This window comes from Macadamia integrifolia, chromosome 13, assembly GCF_013358625.1.
Source record: "Macadamia integrifolia cultivar HAES 741 chromosome 13, SCU_Mint_v3, whole genome shotgun sequence".
Taxonomy (NCBI): Eukaryota; Viridiplantae; Streptophyta; class Magnoliopsida; order Proteales; family Proteaceae; genus Macadamia; species Macadamia integrifolia.
The window spans coordinates 26,369,252-26,391,169 of NC_056569.1; the positions used below are offsets into that span (position 1 = coordinate 26,369,252).

Consider the following 21,918-nt stretch of genomic DNA (forward strand, 5'->3'; position numbering starts at 1 on the left):
TGAGAAGTTTATGCACACAAACACACACACAGGGATGAATTTAGAAACACAATATGTGTTCCATATATTAAATAATAGTAATAATAATAATAATTAAAAAAAAAAACCTGAATTAATTTTCAAGGGAGAAATACATCTATACAACTTCCCAAAAAATAAACATATAGAACTGCCAAATTATTCATCTCACCAGGTGCCCCATATTCACAACCCAAGTTACCAACCTCAAAAAAAGAAAAGGTAACCTGGAAAAGGAAACCACATGGGTAGGGTAGAAGGCAACCAGAAGCAAACTGGCCGATAGGACTAGAAAGGTAAAAGAACTATTAAGTAGTTACAGGCAAAAGGAGGCATATTCATGTCAAATCACTACAAACTTCCCAAATAGCTTGACTTGGTGATGGGCAAACTGCTGCAGTTATCCGCACTGATGCAAAATCTTCATGGGCTCTTACAAGTGCAGAAGCTTGTATTTTTCCAAAAATCTATATATCTTTTTGAATTTCATTTGGCGTTTTCTGCCCCTGAGATTCAGCTACTCATTAAATGATTATCCGTTTCTTTTGCCTCAAATCAGTTGCTCTCTATCTGCAGAAATCATCAGCAGCAGCCGGAAGTGAGCTTACATTTGTGAAATCTCATATAAGGAATTAAAATTATTACAATTACATTACTTTATTCTAAATTCTACTCCGAATAACATGAGCAGTCATTTGTCATCAAGCGAATAAGAAAGATACCAGTATATCTCTACTTTATTAGTTTGAAGAGAAGAAAGGAAGCAAAATCTAGCACACATGATAAAGGAAACTAGACCCAACAAAATGGAAACAGCAACCCAAAAATGTTGATCCTTGTAGAACTTTGATCTAACCAAACATATACGACTCATGATATTCCAATAATGGATCTCAGTACCTTTTCCAGCAGGTGTTAGGCAAAAGCTTTTAAAGACGAATCTCCATCGAGAATTACTTCACTCAAATTTTTAATTCAAGAATACAGGACCATAATTTTGGTAGCTCATTTTGTATAGGAAGCAAGTTGATTGATAAAGAAGAAAATCATACAAGAGATATGCAGCTAACCTGTACATGACAACATGAAGAGAGGTTGCTGGTGTTGTTGAAGTAAGATCATCTTGGAGAAAGTGATCTTAGAGAAACTTGCATCAACCAAAGCCAAAACCTTCACTTGCTTCATGGATCGCAAGCAGCAGGCGCTCCTGAAGCTGCTCCTTGGAGGAATACTCCGGGAGGTCTAGCTGATTGAAGCTGAGAAGAGACAAGAACCATTAACAGGAAGTATTTCTACTAAAAACCTAGTTGCTACCAGAAAAGTAGTAACAACTTGACAACTGCATCATCCTCGCAAAGTAATCTAATACACTAACCAGGTATGAGCTGAAGGTAGTCTCTCTGGAGCACCATATGCTTTGTGGATCTGAAAACGTTGAGGACCAGAGATGCCTTGCAGTGCTTTAAAACCCTCCAAGGGAACCTAATCCCATCAAACAAACAGTTCTTTGAGTACTTTATTTCAAATTTTCAGATGGCGTGAATTTTGGCTCCATTCCAAGATTTTTCCAGCAATATAATGGATCAATAAACAGTTCTTTGAGTACTTTATTTCAAATTTTCAGATGGCATGAATTTTGGTTCCATTCCAAGATTTTTCAGCAATATAATGGATCAATATTGCATAACCTTTCCAACATCCCCTACCACAGCTCAAAATAATAAGCAGCTGGCATTTTGCAGACAGATTACCAAGAGGTCATACAACAGACAAGCAACAACTAAGTTGAGGCTGGCCTGATGCATGGTGAAAGCAAGGAGATAGAGAAAGTCAAAGAATAAGGGGAAAGGATCTAAGAAGTAAAATGTAAGTTACAGTAGAATGATAAATCAGGAATTGAAAGTCCCTCACTCTAAAATACAAAAGCAAATCAAGATGATGACTACAAGGGTGCATTCACATAGGCGAGCCACTGCGCCTACACCAAGTTTGAGCTCCTCAAGAGGAGAGCGAAGAAAGATGCACCAGATTCTCCAATTCCAAGGGTTCGAAACCAATGAGTGATGGAAGGCATGTCAATATTAACACAGTTACTACACCTTTCATCACCACAGCCATCCCAAAGGAAATAGGGAGCTCAATAAATCACTTTGCACATAAATAACTGAGTACAAAGTACGAGACTGAGCAACAAGGAAATGGCATTGTCACAATTCCAAATGTTCCAGAATTAAGATTATATTTTAATACCTATTATTTTATCAATCACACCATTAAAATTGAATATTTTTTCTGGACTATTCAGAACTACAGCTGTGTGATTATGTGAGGATCACAGGTCTTTATTTCCTGAAATTTTTGGGTAATTTTTGATATGGGGGTAAAACCTTAAACCTTCACACCCCCCCCCCCCCAAAAAAAAAAAGAAGAAGGAAGCCAAGATGTAGCTTTTTGAATTGTAAGCCTGTCAATTTATGATGATAATCTCAAACATCAAACAACATGCAAATAGATCAATTGACAAAATAAATACCTTTGACGTTCCAGTGACAAACTGCAACAACCTTGCCATATCCTCCTTGTTGAAGGCTTTGACAACCTCCCAAAACCACTGTGCAATACTAGAAGCCGCTGTATAACCAGTATACTCAGTATTGGCCTTCAAATCATCCACTGTATAGGGAAAGAGGAAATGTTACAAATCTGAGGGTGCAGATGATAGTATACATGTAATGTGTTATGATAAGTAAACTCACAATCGATTTCTGGAAGTCCGCTGATTAGAAGCTCAAGTTCTTTATCATTAAAAATCGCAATAAGATCTCGAGGAACCAATTCATTAAAACCTTCTAGGAAGGAGTTAATTTGAGGACGGATGGCATTTGTCAGAATGTGGTCAGCCACAAGGTCTATATACTCATGCTTTGTTTCTTCTGTGACTCTGATATTTCTTCCTCCAGGAATAAGCTCGTAATCGGTGACCTTTCCAAAAGTATGACCATTGCAAAGAACGAGAATTAAAGAGACTTGACATAAATTGGAAATATATGTAGCACAAATGCATATTAACGCAATAGATGGCGGGATGCAGTTATGGACATCAAAATTCAGAACAAGAAGAAGTTTGAATAGGCTGAAAAGTGAAATTGCATGTATAATGTACACTTTGGCAATCTTCGTACCTCAGTTTTCTCGTAAAGTATGTGCTTCTCCTCATCAGCATCCATGCTAAATGTCAGGTCAGGTATATCAGTCACATCATTCTGATTTAAACAGGGGAAAAAAAGTTAGCATTTCCCACGTTAACCATGATTCAAGGAAGCAGGATCAGCAATGAGATCGGCCTCCACCGATTCCGATTCCGATTCCGATTCTGATTCCGATCCAGCTGGAATTGGTAAAAAAGCCCTAGAATCGGCCCGAATAGGGCAGACTTGGCCTATCTGCTCCTATTCCTAAAACCATGATATAAATACTACCAAACAACTAATAGATTTTACATTAGAGATTACACTTACCTCCAACATCCATTTCAAGTTCTTATAGTAATCAGGATCTACTGCTTCTATATCATGATAAGTCACCTTGACACCAAGTATGTGCTTGTAGAAGGAGCGAGTGAAGTAAACATCTAAAAGTTGACCATCAAAGAGTGCCTTAGCCACCTGCAGAAAGGGCAGATAAAAGTCCAGTATCAGAAAGATCAACAACAAAAAAATTGAAGGATATTAAAAAGTAAACAGGTATATGGAAAATACCACACGGCCCACAAATTTGAAGTAGGAAAGATGTTCAGTTTGATACACAGAATTGGGGTTTGGTTGAAATGTTGAATTGTTCCCCACAGTCGTGAAAAGCAAAGCTCCTTTATCAAATATGACCCTCGAAAGCAACTGATACCATTCTCTTGTCAGACCACCAGCATCAATCCCTTCTTCACCTTGAAATTGAACAGTCAATCGTCCCTTGAGATCGAGACTTGGACGCATTCGCAATTGATTATAGGAGTCCTCTAGGACATATGCCCGGCGAATACTTATGCGCAGAGGGGCAGAAGGGTGTTGCTCATGCTGTTGCCTGATTCTTGAGCGGAAATATGCTCTCTTGTTATCAAAGTCAATCAACCTTGGTGTTTTCAACATCATCGAGAGTGATTTCTCCAGTAACCCAGGATTCTGTCTGATGAAAGCATTCAACAGGCGACGGTGCTTCTCAGTGAACCTTGTGAAGGTGATGGCACCATCAGGTCGTCTCTGAGCAGCCACACCACATTTAGTGGACACTGCTGAGGAACTTCCAGCAGATTCTTTCACTTCTCTTGCAGTAACATTGACATTATCTTGCTGCATGATGGACTGATTTGCTTGTAGCTTTTCACATAAAAAGAAAAAGGCCTCAATAAATGGCAAAAGCCTCTGAGTTCCAGGAGGAAGTGGAGGGGAAAGAGAGGAGGCGCCTCCAGCAGGATCTGTAGTGTTTGTATTTTCAATTGGAGATGAGGAGGAACCCTGGCCTAGTTTTGTCTCTGTTGAGCTAATACAGTCACTCAATTCTTGCCACAACGGCTCAAGTGCAACATTTAACTTCCACATGATGCTTTGTTCTTCCCGTTCCTCATCATCTTCTTGACCCTTATTAGCATCAATGACAGGGGAAGTGAGTGTACTAAGTGCTTGAAGCACACGTAAGATTGCAGCCCCTGCCATTGAGCCAGCACTTAACCCAAGCATCTGTGTATTCCTCAGGGTAACAAGTTCACCAACCGCTGAACTACTCAAACCATCAGCTAAACCTGCTAACTCTAAAGTAAAGATTTTCCGGTGTGGTGCAGCTACAAAGGCCAACTTCTTCAGTACCTCAGCCGCAAGCACATAGACTTTATCCGAAAGCCTAGTAAATTGTAACAAAAGTAGTCAATATACTACTCCACCATAAATAGAGATGCATTGAATGTGCTCAAGGGGTTGTGTGAGTCTGGATTTAGTGTTGGTGAGAGAGTGTAGGTGTATGCATCAGAGAGAGAGAGAGAGAGAGAGGAATTGGTTCATAAATAAATTGAACTCATAAAACCCAGTAGCAAACTCATTAACCAAATATAACATCCAGAACTAAGGATCAGCCCATGAAAATTACCCCTCATGAGCAAGAAGGCTACACAGATTTCGCAAGTCAGACTCCGGGAGGTGCAAGAAGACATCATATGGACTGAAATTTTTCTTCCCATCAGAAGTGGAAACTCCAGCACTGGTGCTTCCATCCAGTTGTTGATTGGGATCCGGTTCAGCTATAGGTGGATTTGTCTGTATATCACCTGAGACTTCATCAACAGGCACACTCTGTGAATATGCCGCAACCTGTCCAGAATGAGGCTGCCACTCGACCTTTGATGCTGCAGTATAAACAATTACTTGAAGCAGACCCATGACCTGCAGAAGATATTTTGGAACAAATTACCAAGAGAATGGAAATGGGAAAACTGGATGTCTTTCAGGACCTAATTAGTACCTGCTCAAGATGCGCACTACTGCGTAAGAACAGAGGTTGATTTAAGAGCTTCAGGAACAATACTAGAGGTATATTCCCTTTCTTAGAGGTTTCCAGTTGGTTCGATGAATCCATTCCTTCCATAATTTTCTGTTTACCTTTCTCCTTCTTCGCTTCTGAATCATGACTTGGAGATTCGGGGATCAATGAAGGATCAAAATACAAAAGGATATTTGCAACAGCAGAATGATTGGTTGCCAGATATGTCAGAATCTCAAGAATTCGACGCGATACAAGTGGTGGAAGACCTACATAAGACCAACAAAACCCAAAATAAAAAAATCTATGCTTAGAAACAGAAGAGTTCAAAAGTAATTAATGATCATATTCATATCAGTCAAAAGTAGTACCATCTGATAGCTGTGATCGGCCATAAACAACATTCCATTGACAACCATACAGCCTCTGAGAAGTAGCTAGTGTTGATCCACCATCAAAACCTTCAGCTTCAGGTTTGATCATATCAAGCAGAAGGTGAAGTAGAACTGCACGTGTAACACTATGTGCACATAGGTTCAACAAGAGCCTCTGCAGAAGACCTTTACCGAGGGGCTTCACATGCAAAGGATAGAAGAAAAAGGTGGGAGTGAGGTACTGAGGTCCACCATGTTAGCAATACAATTTACCAAAAAATAAAAAAAAAAACAAAAAGAGCAAGTGTTTATCAAAGAAAAAATTTAATGAAGTAGATATAAAATCTCAATCTGGTCAATGATGACATTAGCTCCGTCCAAAGCAAGATGTACTCATCAAATGTCTAAATTCCACACATGTTACAACACATTCAATCTAACAAACAGAGAACATATAATGTATATATCTAGAATTGCTTCATAAGAACATACAATACTACAAATGCATCCATATGATCCAACTATTCTGGCTGGTACCTGACTAATCTGTGCTGGTAATGTTTCAAAATGTACTTGTAACCATACTTCACCATTTCACCAACTGTCACACCTGTTCCTATAATTTTTCTGTCCATAAATCTCATTTTTTTCAAATTCAAAAATACTTCTAACCATATGAAACATTTTAAGAATAAAAATTATCAAAGATTTTCTAATAGAAAGGGAAACACCTTGGTCCACTGCTTTTCAGTGGACTAGACCATTACCTGTGCTAACCGTAGGAGCCGAATCAATGCTTTCAAAGCATCGGCATCCAAAAGAGGTGCACCTTCAACTTCCTTCACCTTCAAGCTGTCTGCAATGGCAGAAACTGCCCTCCGACCTATTGTAACTCCAACTCCCCTATCCATAACTGTCTGCCTATCAAAAGCAAGGCTATTCCGCCTGCCGTTAAGCCTGTGGCTGCTTCCAAACAGACTACGAGCCTGATAATGACTCATAGCTCTATCTCTGAGCATTTGAGCTTCAGCAAGTAATGGAGAAGGTAGTGCAGACAAAACCGCTTCAGAAGAAGTTAAAAGAACCTGAATAGAAACAAATGAGCATTTCAATACAACTTAACAATTAACAAACAAGAGATATGAATAGATTCTCACCTCCTCACGCAAATCAGCAGGGAAGGTAGCAATTATAGAGGCATTGTCCATGTCAACTGGTTGTCCTTCAGCTTGCTGAGATTGTACCCTTTGCGCTCGTTGCTGTGCTAAAACTTCTGCTTGAATATCTGGAGGGAGGGCAGCTAAAAACTCAGGGTCAATATCTTCTGCAGATGGGGGTAAATAAGTCGAAGCAGGAACAGACTGTGCTTGTTGGGAAGCTAGAACTTCCGCCCGTAGATCGTCAGGTAGCGCGTCCAAGAAGGTTGGGTCAATAGTGTTTGCACTAGATTCCCCATCATTAATACTAGTTTGATCTGCATGATTAGCATCTTGTGCAATTACAGGGCTTCGCATAGCTGATGCATCATCGGCACCATTATCAGAAACAGGCAAGTGATGCTCGGTTTGATTTCCTTCTGTATCTGCAGTGTCTGCACCATCCATATCAACATCAGCATTCACTTGAACGGGAGAAGTATGACAATCACCTACATCAGGCAATTCTGAACCAGAATCCACCACAACAAGGTTACTGGACTGGCTATCTGTTCTTGGAGGCCCATCACAACATGCATTTCGAAGTACTGCATCCCTGGAATTTGCATGCAGCGAAAATCCATCTTGACTCTGAGGATCACCAAGTAACTCAGTGGACGGTGTAACAAGCTCAGGGATGGCCTCCGAATGCCCAGCAGTAGTACCAACATCCGCAATTTCCATACTTTCATTACCATTTGGAGACATATTTGGTTGTCTTGACATAGATTCCTGTGCTAGCAGACCCTCATCTGATTCATGTGCGGCAGAATCTGCATTGGCTTGTCCATTAGATGTTTCAGGAAGATGTGAATCACTTTCATCCGCATGATTCTCTTGATGATGTGCTGATTCTGCAGCAATTTCTTCACACACTGCTTCATTCTGTTGGCTGATGGCATTGTCACCCACTACTAATGGTAGACGATCAACATTTATTGGGACATCTGATTGTTGTCTGTCCTGTGGCTCAGAGTTCTCAGACTGCCTTTGAGCTGGAGGACAGTTTGCAGGAGCCACACTACGCAACTGAGAAATAAATAGTTCCTCCACTACCTGTGCAATGGCAGCAGCTTGACCACCAGCCTGTGGCTGACCATCATCAGTCCAACGACAATCACCTAGTCCCCTTCGCCCTGCCAAATGTAAGGGATCCATACCCAGCGAAAAATCAATCAGAGGTGGAGGTGCTGCACCGACCAAGCGATCACCAAAGAGAGTAGCTGATCCATGTTCAGATGGAAGAACAGGAGCATCAAACATATAGAAATGGGCTACATCAAAACTTCCAGCTGACAGAGCTTCTAAATCTCTTGATGAGTTTCCACTCAAAGACCACAAGGAAGCTGAATCCCCTGACTGGGATGGCCTCAGGAGAAGTGGATGTTGGAAACCACTTCCATCTAGACCAGATCGCTCAAGTAAAGTCCTGTTATTATTTTGACGGCGGCGCTCAGCACCTGAGGACCGGCGAAGACCAAAAATGTCATCAACATTAACCCCTTGGAAAGGCTCGGATGCAACATCAATCAGACCACTTGCAGCTCCGGGTCGCCCAAGAACCTGCAAATGATCTAAACCATCCAGGCCTTCCCTCCATCTCACTTCTATAACACGATTCTCATGGAAATCATCATCTTCTTCATCCATGATATCATCATTGTAATCATCTCCTAGACCATTATCATCATGGTCCTCGACATCTGTATCAGCGAGAGACATCAAGGCAGCACCCTCTTCCACTATATCCTCATCTTCATCATCATCCTCATCATCATCTTCATCATCATCCTCACCATTATCCCCCATGTCTTCATCATCTTCATCACCCATGTCATCATCTGTCCTATGCTCAACTCGGAAAGTCATTTCAACTCCATCTGTATTGCGTAAGACATCACCTTCTACCATCTCTTCTTGCGGAAACTCCACCCCGTGTCCCCTAGGTGGGTTTGCAGTTGTAGCCTCCACCTCTATTCTCATATCATGCTCCACTGTCTGGCTTAGATTCCCATCATGATCCCCTGCACTATGAGAAGTTCCCTGCTGCTGCTGCTGTTCAGTCTGCGTGGTATCTCTGGCTTCCTGTTGACTGTTCCGGTTCTGATCATTTTCCACAGCTTCTCTGAAAGAGAGAGTATTTGTCTGATCTTCTGTTCTTCCATTTGTGCCTGTAGACCTTTTCTTGTTGGCCCCATCTGATTTGTACACTTGCTCACTAGCATTAGCAGCCCTTGTTAAGCTCTCCAAAGCCTTGACTATAAGATTTACGGCTTTTGGAGCATTAGGATGATCCAAGTCAATTACCTGAAGAATACCAGTAAGAGCTTGGACCATTCCTCCATCTATCATGGTTTTTGCTATGTCTGGTGAGCAACCAGGACCAGGCAAGTTGCTGGAAGATGAATTTTTGGACAAAATGGAATTAACCAAGTCAGCAAAGGCTAAGACCTTTCTATTTGGCAATAAAAAGTTGTTGGAAGAATTGATCCCAGAAGTTGAGAATGATAAAAATGCTCTCACTATTTCACCAATCACTCGTCTGCGCCCTTCACCAGAACGACCGCATAGCACTACCAAAAACCATGAAGCCTTTTCAGACAGCTTATCTCTCCATTCTTCAGTTGCTTCTGTTTTTTTATCTGACGATAAAGGAAGAAGCCAGTGCAAAATATGATAAAGTATCCCACCATGTCCAGGCCCATCTACTTGATTGGATCCGCGGAGTTGACATGTCTCCATATCTCTTCTCAGAATAACACCAACAGCATGAACATACATGAGCAGAATATCACTCATCAACTTGAGCACGAAAGTCACCTTAGCTAGCATGGCTGACCTCTCTGAGAGGTTATCAGAATCCATTTTCTTTGTGTCATCAACCTTTGACTTTCCCTTCTCCTTGGTAGCAGGTTCATCTACCTCCATAGGAGATAAAAAGCTAGTACACTCATCCAGTTTCTTTGGCAATGGGTAACTCATAATTATTTCTAGAAGCTGATCAATTACTTGAGTAAGATTTGCAGGAATCCTTTTGTGGCCTTTAGAACATTTACCCGGTCCATCATGAAGCTTATTTTCAGGCAGCCGAACACATTCATGAGAAGACCCAACCTCAACACCAGATGCTTTCATTTTGTCCTTCTCCTTCTCTTTTTCCTTTGATAAGATAACATTAGTCCTCCCTCCAGAAGATTCCAACTGACAAACAGCAGCTGCAGCTTTCATAAAGATCTCAGGATCTCTGGATATAACAGGTGCCATGGATGTCAAAAATGTTCTAGGTGAAAGACGACCAGCTTGCCGGCTGAGGATGCCAGTCAGTGTCTGTCGTATCTCCAACTCCATTGCTGTTTGTAAGGTTTGCGGATCTTCAAGGAGATGCCTAATAATAGCAGATGCCACACTGTCATACCCAGGAAAGAAACAACTTCTTGGAAGACTAAAAAGAGCAGCCAATCCTCCATTCTCAAGGAATTGCAAAGCCATAGCATGTGTTTTAGTCAAACGAGCACATAACTGTAGAACAGCCTGCATTACCAGAGCAGGAACATGCTGCTTTATTAGCTCACAAGAAAGTGCTAGGGCCCTACGACACTCGTCAAGAGTCATATAACCAGTAGACTCCCCAAGGATCTTATTAAAAGCATTGCCAGATTGTTTTTCATTGGCATCTGAAGCAAATTTTTTCTCTGTAGGCAGCAATGACGAAGCATTCTCTTCAGATGAGTCAACTAAAGATTCTGAGACAACTCCTTCAGCACTTTCAGATGAAACTCGGGGTTTGGACTCCAACATGATGTCAATGATAAGTAGCAAAGCGCTCAGACATTTTGGTGCAAGAACCACATCTCCTGATTCATTTTTCAACTTGAAATTTGTCAATACATCTATTGCAGTGGGGACAAGACCATCTTTTGCAGCAATTTCTCGTGCACTACCATCTTCAGAAAGAAGCAAGGCCAGAATATGTGATATTGTACACAATGCATTGGTATCCCTAGAAAAATCTGATGGACAAAGCTTCAATTGCTGAATAAGATAAGACACCACCTTCGGACGATCTTCTCCTTTGTTTCGATGGCAAAGAGTCACAAGCAAATCTGTCAAAGGGAAGGCCACTGAATCGGTGCTTTGAAACAACCTCATAGACGCAGCAAGAACATCATCAATAGGAGGTGGTTCTGCTCCTTTGTCTTCTGCCAATATGTCTCGTGGCTTATCAGTGCTATCCTCTTTTGCCGTTTCTGATGAATTTCCCAATGACAATGCAAGTGCCCTAGCCAGTTCATCATCTTCCTGCACAGGATCTTCAGCGTGACTAAACAACCACTCCATAGCCATCTCAACACTATTTGTTTCTACCCGTCTCAGTGCTTCCTCTGCTCTTGCTCTACTAAAACCCATCTCGACTATAGTAGCAATAGTAGCTTCATCTGGCGGGGGACCCATGAAACGTTGGCCTGTGCTTCCTCCAACAACATTCCGACCCCGTTTTACATCTCCAACGCCAGAGTATATATGAGTAACAAGTGAAACCATTGACGTGATAGAAACCGGACTGCAATTAGGAAACATGGGATGGTTCCATACTGGAAGTATCGCATCTAGAACCTGAGATTGTAACATACGTACAAACACTTCTGGGTCTCTCGGAACAGGGAATAACCCAATGGACAGTCCTGCAGCAACAGGCTGAACAAGTAGCTGAGCCTGAGATGCAGAAGTTGGAGACAAGAGAAAAGCAGAATTAACAAAATACTCGAGCATTCTATAGTAATTCTGTAATGTATCAAGCAACCATATACTGTGAGACAATTTGCTCCCTTCAACTGCCTTTTCTTGATCAATACCAGATGGAGGTATAGAATAAGGAAGCGTCCAGAGCAACTGGCTTGTAGCCTCAAATGTTGTCAAAAGCTCCTTGAAGGTTCCATGCACATAAAAGTTATTTACCAGGGCAGTATTGCATGCACGTCTTCTGCTATCAAATGTTAGTGCAGCCATGTCATCCACAACCTTTCCTAGATACCGGCACTTCACCGATAATGAAGTTTCAAGACCAGCAGTTGTAAGATGCCCTGGGAAACAGAGAGCCTCATGGAAAATTTTAGCCATTGCAGTTGCAAGACTCTTAGAAGCAGAATTCAGTGAACCTGAGTCTGCTCTACGACGGTTTGGAGATGTAAAGCCCTTAACTAGAGTTGCATAGAAAGAGCGCATAGTAAATGCAAGCTTATTCAGATTTTCCATGACAATAACATCAGGGCTTTTCCTTTTAACATCTTGGGCAGAAGAAGTCTCGGATACATTTCCAGAAACTTCTGAATCAATGTTTGAAACCTCCAGCTGTCGACTGGACCTTCCACCCCGCAACCGTGCTAATCCCTGTCTACCATGACGATGTAAACCATCACCACTTCTAACCACCGACAGAAACTCATGTTCCCCATTCCAGCGGGACTGAGAAACATCCCGTAAAGAGACCGAGATAGGATTCATGTATCTCACAGGCGGAACGAGGTTTGCGTCATCGTCACTCTCCCTTCCTACAGCATTAGACAATGCAACATCTGCAGAACCACTTTCTTGATCAGCATCCCGTTTCTCATCCACCTTGGTGTCACTACACAAAGAAATATGCCACAGTATTTCCTTGTAAGCCTTTCCAAGATCCTTCAAGACATCAGCATCTGCCGCACCCAATTCAGATACCATAGTAGTAGTCCCCTTCAACAAAAAGTTGGCAAGAGACAGAATACCTTCCAGACTGGAAAGACATCTCAAGACCTTTGTTTGTTTTGTAGCTTCCAGCTCAGCAAGCTGAGTCCCTCCTACAGATGTTAACAGTTCATCAGTTAACTTCAGATGATCCCTCAGGAACGTGCATACAGCCCGAGCCAGAGCAGCAGAATGCTGAGGTGAGAAATTCTTAAAAGCAACAGATATACTCTGTCCAACAGACACAGAAAGAGGCATTAATGGCAAAGTAAATAACTGCAGAACAGCTTCAACACCCTTCTTCTCAATAAATACCCGGCTTGTGTCAGCATTCTGGAGAATTGTTTCAAGAAGGCGAGCAGCATTGCTTATGCATTCAGGAAGAAAAGATTCAACATTCACAAATGAACCATCAGAAGACGGCGCAGTTGTATGCTCAGCACATTCCATCTTGGATGAATCTCCATCATCTGATGACATCAAGTTCTTCTCTTCCGCATCAGTTTCCATGGGAACAGGTGTGGAAGAGCAAATAGTGTCAGTGGATGAAGGAGATACCAGTCCAGATCCAATCTTCACAATAGCATTCAAAATCTCAATCAGCATCTCTACTCCAGGCCCACGCAATGAGGAAGCATGGCGCATTAGTTCATCCAGTCCAGTAGACAAGGATCCTGGAGTGTCACCAGTAAGTGCGCGCAAATATGTTCTGGAAGTAAATATTCTGACAAAGCACCTCAATGCATTACGATCCTTCACAGCCTCGAGGCCATTATTGTTCAGGCACAGGGCATCCAAGCACTGTGGAATGCAAGTCACTGCTTCAGAAGAGCAAAGAATGCTCCCCATTATAGCATCCAAAAAGGCAGAAGGAAGATCAGCCGCCTCTAACACAGGAAAACATGTAGGATCTTTGTGAATGAGATCGCTCATCACTGTTGCTGCAAGTGAGAACACACCACCGCCAAAATCCTTTGCTCTTCTGAAAATAATGCATAAGCAATGTGGCAATAAACTCTCCTCTGAACCATAAATGCGAGCTGTACTTCCAGGGGCATATGTCCCGAGCGATATAGCACGGAGCAAAGCTTTCATTAGCAACCGACGATGATAAGCAACTAAAGCTTCAGAGTAAAGGGGCTGCATATTATCTACATCATTGGAAGTGCTTAAGACGACTTCTTTGCCTTTCTTACCACATTGAGAGTCTTCACCATGTTTCTTTGAACCTTTTTCTACATATGACACTTCCACTTTCAGGCGTGTAATAGTATCATCTAAACCCCCCAGGTCTCTGAACAATGCAGCAGCTGGGTTACTGTAGTCCATAAAAGCTTCAAGAACATGAACCGCAGTGCTGACCAAATGGAGATGTTGGGGATCTGTATCTTTAAGAAGGGGAAGAAGAGTTGGTATAAATCCTGCTTCCCGCAGAGCCGAACAACCTGAAGAAGATGAGACCAAAACAGTGACAAGTGATAAGAGAGCCTCAGAGAAAACAACAGACCATTTTGAGGAGTCACTGGTAATAGAATCAATGGCCTTCTGCATAAGACTGGGTAGGATTCCACGATGCCCACCAGATGTCACAGCAGTCAGTACACTTGGTTGACGGGACCGATCTTGGCAAAGAGCAACCAATGATAGAATACCCAGAATCCGTATCTTTTCAGGAACTGCATCTTCATGACTTAATAATGATACCAGTTCATTGATAAACTCAGGTTCGTTGTTGAAAAAAGCAGTCAAGTCATCAGCATCATTACTAGCTTGAACAAGAACTACAAAGGCATACAAGCGGATGCATATATATTGCTGTCTAGACGCTAAAGAACCAAAAGCCCTTGCAAATCGCAATCGCGTTAAAAGTGAAAACCTTAAACTAGGAGGTACATTGTACTCTCTCACTAATTTATTCAGGAGCTCAAGATCACTCTCTTGATGACTGTTAATGTCAGGCAAATGAATAACTTGCAGACCTTGGATCGATTGTTCAGCAGTTGTGGACTCTGATGAATCATTAACTGCATAAAATTCAAAATGGAGGACGCAACCTAACTCACATGCAACTGAGTCACAGGCGTTCTCCACAGAGCATGCAATTAATCCAAGGCCTTCTTCTTTGCCTCCCCAACCTTGAGAAAAAGCAAATAACTTCGAACTCAGAGACACATCTCGTATGGAGCACTTCCCAATTGTTTTCTTCAAGAATGCAGCCAAAGTCTGCAGGCTAGCCTCAACCACATCTGGATCAGTGGAACCAAGAAGAGATGAAAGATGCTGCTGCATTGCCACAAAGTACAACAAATAAGAATTAAAAAAAAAAATACAGTGGTAAAAAATAATAAACAGCAGATAGGCAAAACAAATTGATTTGTCTTATTTAGTAACACAAGTTGGTAGGAAATGACCGATTAAACCCCAGCAGAAATTCCCGCCATCTGGCATAATTGACAAAAAACAAGGTATTCCTTGAATAAAGGAAACATAATACCTCATATGAGCTGTAGAAGTGCTTGTTTGTACAGTTCTCCAAAATGATTCGAATGACACGAAGAATTTGCAGAACAGCTTCCCTTGGAAAGGGAGGATCAGCAGCCAAAAAGTCATCCTCTAACTGTAAATCTTTCCTTGATTTTATGTACTTCTCAAAGAATGAATCAAAATGATTGAAAAGATCAACCCAGTGATGAAAATCCCCCTGCACCAAGTAAATTTGAACAAGAATCAATGAAACTGCATTTAGCTTCAACTCAAATAACTTAAAATTAAGAAAACACACCTTGTCATACTCCCAAAGGAAACCTTTTAAGGGCTCTTCGATATTCTCAAGTGGAACAGCAGTAACACTGTTGATAAAGGATCGTATTTTTGGAGGCTGGAATCAAATAAAAATATTAGTTAGTACATATATTCGCAAAAGTGAAATCTTTAAAGGTCAACAAATTAGTATATAGTGAAAGTGTGAACTGAGTGGAAACAATGGTGCAAGCCTGCAACAATACTAGAACAATTTTGAGGAAACAAAATACCCTAGAAGAATTTTCCAGCCAACACACATAGAACGCCAAAAATAAGTTAGTTTTGAATTTTGAGTAATTATATCGGTATTTTATACATCACTGCTAAGGTGGCTTTGATTAATAAATCTACTCTTTTTATAACAACTCCAATCGCTTTACATGGCAGTTAAGTATTAAGATAAAACTTAATTTGGTAATACTTTATGTTGAGTGGCATTTTGCTCAATAAAATAAGAAGGGACCAAGAGCTTCATAACTTCCATTCTATCTTCACTCAAGTTATTGAAGTAAGATTTAACAGAAGTATAAACGGGTCCAATGTGAGCAATAGTTGAAACCCAAATTAAATATAAAATTGAATTGGGATGGTTGGCTCTGCCCGAATTTTTTGTGCTATAAATTTTCTTTTCCCTTTGGATCCCATTGGTTATAGCCACGACCTTTTGCATTAGTCATTGCTCACATGATTGACTTTTTACCAAGGGTTTGCTGGTTATATGTGAAGAAGGTACTGGAGAAGACTTCTAGTGAAAGTTAGGTTTTCCTAGCGCATATAAGTATCCTTTTTTACTTTTTGGAAATTGAAAATTATAATCCAAATTAGGTTACTAAATTATCACATCATCGGACCAGATTAGTGGATTCCACTGAATGGTACACCCAGGTTTTCCCAAGTTTGATTTTGGGATATCATTAGTAGATCAGAAGTGTGGCTCATTAATGAAAGAACAAGAGAGAGACTCTCAATCCTGCATGAGAAAGGAGAAGAGAAGAGAGATTGCAAAAGGGGGAGAGAAAGGGAGATTGGTGATTAGGTCAAAATCAGACCCCAGGCTTCCTATTTACATATTCACATATAGAAGCCCTAATACAAGCATAGTTGTCACGGCGCTAAGGCAAACCAAGTGCATGGTAGGGCTGCCTAAGCATTTAGGCGATAAGTCACCCGCCTTAAGGCGAACAAGGTGCCTAAAGCAACCAGGTGTTATTTTTTATTTTTCCTCTTTTCCAACATTATTTGGTACATTACATATACCTTGTATCATAAAAAAATCAAGATTAAGCCACATCAAGTCGTCAAAAATCAATATTAAGCCACATCAAATCATCAAAAAACAACATTAACTCACATTAAGTCTTAAAAAATAAAGGGTAAACTTCACTCCCCTCCCCTGTGATGCGGATCCGGGTTCCCAAAATCAGGGATTGGATCGCTTAAGGCCCACAAGAATGACTAAAAATCTCAAATTTAATGGTTGGGGGGCAATCTTGTAAATTTAGGAACAAGCAGGGCCTTAGAAATAATTATTAGGCAGCTGGGTAGTTCTAGAACTAAAAACTTTAATATAAGGGCTTATTCTGAATTTTTAAACAAAGGGAATATAACCTGAAATAAAGTCCAGCCAGTAATTTTAAAAACTGATCTTCTTCTTCTCCACGATAAACTGAACCAGTGCTAAGAGAGGAGGGCTGGCGGTAGAACAAGAAGGATTTGGACAGAAAATCTCGACCTCAGGTTTCCGGGAATGGATCGCAGCAGCAAGAGGAGTGTAGACCCAAGTTCGACAAGCCTCAAAAGCTCCTAATCGGACCTGTAGTGAAACCTACAACTGAATCTGGCGGAAGCTAGGGTTCAGTCTGTTTGTTGTTCTGATTTCTCACCATAGAAGATACGTAAGATCAGAAACTCCAAGAGGTAAGTCGCCTAGGTATAGGCTACCTTCGACCCAAATCCTAGAGTCAATCGATTGGAGACAAAGCTGCAGTGACGCCTCCTTTCAGATATGGTAATGTCGCCCAGAACAGGGTAAGGGAAGAAAAACCAGAAATTTAAAAGAAGGAGAAGAAATAAAAGGGAAGTAAAAGAATGGAAGAGAAGTGATGGGAAAATTTCAGAGAAAGAAGAAGGGGGAATCGGCAGCCATGGTTTCAAAACCAAAAACTCTCAATCAAATTTCTATTCTTCAAAATCTAAAACTGAGTTCTTCTCTATTACATGACTAATATAAAGGAAAAATCAAATAATTAATGGAAACTACTTGAAATGGAAACTAATCTAAAATTAGAAGCTAGCTAATTTCATAGGAAATTATTTCTAAAACAAAATAAAATCAAATCAAAAGATTTTTTTTTTGAAGTCGATCGTGCAACTGCAGCACCCTGAACTAAGGCAAAATATCAACTGGACCCACCACCTTTGTGAAAATATCATTACCCTCCCCTACAAGAAAAAGATGCTATCTAACAGCCCCAACCATTAGTTTTGGCTGTTAAGTCAAGTTAATTTTTTTCATAATCCCCAAAATACCCCCTATTTGTCCAATACCTAAGCTACCCTCATCTTAAGTGAAAACCCCTTTCTTTCCCTCTTTCTCCATTTCCCTTTGAAAATCATGAGGAGCCCTAAGTATCTCATTCTGTTTTGGGAGATCGGAGAAAAAAATTGACAGAAAAGATTAATAGAGATGGTGCGAACGAAGAGGAAGAAGACTAAGGGGATGTCGGCCTTGAACGGCAACTTGGCTAGAGGTGTCGGTGGATCGAAGGTTTTGGATTGGGAACTTAAACCAGGTGGAATGCTAGTACAAAAGCGGAATCCAGATTCCGATAGAGTCTCTGTTGCACCCGCCATTAGAGTTAAAGTCAACTATGTAGAAACGCAACCCTAAAACGATGCAGAAGATAATGGAAAAACAAACACAAACAATGCACACGGATTTTATGAGGTTCGGCAAGGTTGCCTACGTCCCTGATGAGATGAGATCCTGCTTCACTATCAATGGAGAATAGGGTTACAGTGCTCGTCCTCACACCTCTCAGTATTGTTTGCATTACAGAGAAAGAAACCCTCGCTATAAATATATAGCGAAAAAAAAAACCCTAATCTGGATTAAACTACAATTGCCACCCTAATCCGGATTAAACTACAATTGCCACCTTAATCCGGATTAAACTACAATTGCCCTCAAATAAAAAAATTCGAGCGGGGGGCTGCGCCCCCCTACACCTCCTGCCCCCCTTGCAACCCCCACGGCCCGCTAACCGGCTAGCAGGACCGTCGTCCTGGCTGTCTAGGTGTTGCATCAGTACTCCCTGGATTAAACTGCGACGGAATACAAGACATCATACACCAACAATCTCCACCTTGGCTTGAATTCTGTCGAGCCTCCTGTAAAATTAACTTGTAGACGTCTTCATCATTGTACCTCATTAGAGGTACAAACCCGCACTTGTTTGGTGCGTCCCTCATCTTCAACAATGAGTAATATTAATCAAGTCCAAACAGGACTCGAACTTCTCTGTAGTAACTGGCTTTGTAAACAAATTTGCAGGATTGAGATCTGTATGAATTTTTCTCAAGTGAATACTACCTTCTAACACAAGCTCCCTGATCTTGTGAAATCTCACATCAATATGCTTTGTCCTTGCATGAAACACCTGATTCTTTGCAAGATGTATGGCACTCTGACTGTCACAATGTAACACTGTACCTCCTTGCTCCAACCCCAACTCACGAACTAGTCCAGCCAACCAGACTCCTTCCTTGGCAGCCTCAACTGCTGCCATGTACTCTGCCTCTGTAGTGGACAATGCAATTGTAGACTGAAGCATCGCCCTCCATGATATAGGTCCACCAGCCAATGTAAACACATACCCTGTAGTAGACCTCCTCTTATCTAAATCACCAGCATAGTCAGAATCAACATAACCTGCCAATTCTGTAGAACTTCCCTTGCCACTGAACATAACACCTATATCTTTAGTCTTGCTCAAATATCTGAAGATCCACTTAATTGCATTCCAATGCTCCTTCCCTGGATTACTCATGTATCTGCTAACAACGCTGACTGCATGAGACAAATCCGGCCTGCTACAAACCATAGCATACATGAGACTCCCAACTGCACTAGCATAAGGGACTTGAGACATCTGCTCCACCTCCTCATGTGTTGTAGGGCATTCCCTTTTAGATAACTTGAAGTGGCCAGCTAACGGAGTGCTAACCGGTTTGGCCTTTTCCATATTGAAACGCTCTAGCACCTTTTCAATATACCTCTTCTGAGTTACCCAAAGTTTACCTGCATTTCTATCCCTAAGGATTTCCATGCCAAGGATCTTCTTAGCAGCACCAAGATCCTTCATCTCAAATTCAGCACTCAACAAAGACTTCAAAGAGACTATATCATGTTTGTTCTTTGCAGCAATGAGCATGTCATCAACATAAATCATCAACAAAATAATGGAATTGTCACTTGACACTTTATAATAAACACAACTATCATACTCACTTCTTGTGTAGCCAATCTTCATCATGTGGGAATCAAAGCGCTTGTACCACTGCCTAGGAGATTGCTTAAGGCCATAAAGCGACCTCTTAAGCAGACAAACATGGTCTTCCTTTCCCTGCACCTTGAAACTTTCAGGCTGCTCCATGTAAATATGTTCCTCCAAGTCACCATGAAGAAATGCAGTTTTCACATCAAGTTGTTCAAGCTCTAAATCATACATGGCCACCAAAGCAAGTAGTACCCTGATCGAAGTGTGTTTCACCACTGGAGAGAATATTTCATTGTAATCTATCCCCTCCTTCTGTGCATAGCCTTTGGCTACAAGTCTGGCTTTATACCTTTCACGCTCCTTCTCATATGCTGCCTCTTTCTTACGAAAGACCTATTTACACCCAATGATTTTTCTTCCCTTGGGTTTTTCCACAATCTCCCAAGTCTTGTTCTTCTGTAGAGATTCCATTTCCTCCATCATAGCTGTCATCCATTTATCATGCTGTGTATCACTCAAAGCATCATGGTAGGAAGATGGATCACCTGTACCTACAGTGAGGGCATAGGCAACCATATCCTCAAACCCGTATCTCATAGGTGTTTTGTGAGTACGCTTCCCTTTACCCTTTGCCACAGTATAGGGAACTTCTACTGCTTCATGTTGTCCTGGTAAGTCACTTGATGACTCATTCTCTCCTGTTGTTTCTAACTCACCTAACTCCACCTGCACAGTAGAACCTTCTTTATTTTCACCAACTGCTTGTGAATTGTAATTTGACTTTACTACAGGAGACTCATCAAACACAACATCTCTACTAACCACAACCTTCTGTGAACTTGGGTCCCACAACTTGAATCCCTTTACACCTTTCTTAAAACCAAGAAAGATACACTGCTTAGACTTTGAGTCTAACTTGGAACGCTGCTCACTCTCAACATGTGCATAGGCTGGACAACCAAATATTCTTAGAATAGAATAATCTACTAGTTTTCCTGTCCATACCTCTTCAGGAATTTTACAATCAATTGCCTTTGATGGAGACCTATTGATGAGGAAACATGCCATGTTCACTGCTTCTGCCCAAAATCTCTTGCTCAACCCTGCATTCAGCCTCATACTCCGAGCTCTTTCTAGAAGTGTTCTGTTCATCCTTTCAGCTACACCATTTTGTTGTGGTGTCTTTGGAACTGTGAAGTGACGTGTAATCCCTTCAGCTTTGCACAATTCTAGAAACGGCTTGTATGTGTACTCTCCTCCATTGTCTGTTCTCAAGAATTTAATTTTCTTTCTGTCTTCCTTTCTACCTCAGCCTTCCATTCCTTAAATTTAGTGAACACCTCACTTTTATGCTTCATGAAGTAGATCCAGACTTTCCTTGAGTAATCATCAACAAAGGTCACGAAGTATTCTGCCCCACCTTTAGATTTTGTTGTTGAAGGACCCCATACATTGCTGTGCACATAATCAAGCACTCCTTTACTCTTATGTTTTGCAGTTTTGAAACTAACTTTGCACTGTTTTCCGAACACACAATACTTGCAGAAGTTCAGTTTACAAGTTTTTACTCCCTTCAACATTTTTCTTTTATGAAGCTCCATCAATCCTCTTTCTCCCATATGCCCTAACCGCATATGCCACAGATAGGTATCATCTGTATCAAATACTGCATCTGTAGTCACAGATGCTCCACCTATAACTGTGCTCCCTATGAGTCTGTATAGATTTCCTGTTAGCTGTCCCTTCATGACAATCATTACACCCTTAATAACTTTGAAAACTCCA

At 41.2% G+C, this 21,918-nt stretch overlaps 1 protein-coding gene across 1 annotated transcript; it reads right to left on the minus strand.

The window, feature by feature from the left end:
- Positions 1-95: 95 nt before the first annotated feature.
- On the minus strand, positions 96-15,705 carry LOC122059704 (E3 ubiquitin-protein ligase UPL1-like). Its single transcript, XM_042622697.1, has 15 exons — positions 15,615-15,705; positions 15,327-15,533; positions 7,073-15,112; positions 6,683-7,000; positions 5,913-6,114; positions 5,524-5,810; positions 5,152-5,444; positions 3,777-4,908; positions 3,537-3,683; positions 3,201-3,281; positions 2,775-3,000; positions 2,552-2,691; positions 1,394-1,500; positions 1,089-1,274; positions 96-588 (listed from the first exon to the last, which is right to left on the minus strand). Exons 3-14 carry the CDS (start codon positions 14,381-14,383, stop codon positions 1,172-1,174), a joined length of 10,347 nt encoding a protein of 3,448 aa, XP_042478631.1. The 5' UTR covers positions 14,384-15,112; positions 15,327-15,533; positions 15,615-15,705; the 3' UTR covers positions 96-588; positions 1,089-1,171.
- Positions 15,706-21,918: the final 6,213 nt, after the last annotated feature.

What these genes read in the sequence shown, in the direction of transcription:
- LOC122059704 (XM_042622697.1), bottom strand. Translation starts at nt 14,383, where the DNA reads ATGCAGAAGGCCATTGATTCTATTACCAGTGACTCCTCAAAATGGTCT. An exon ending in TACTTTACGAGAAAACTGAG is followed by an intron (nt 3,001 to 3,200) that starts GTACGAAGATTG and finishes ACTTTTGGAAAG; the next exon opens with GTCACCGATTACGAGCTTAT. An exon ending in CGGACTTCCAGAAATCGATT is followed by an intron (nt 2,692 to 2,774) that starts GTGAGTTTACTT and finishes TTCCCTATACAG; the next exon opens with TGGATGATTTGAAGGCCAAT.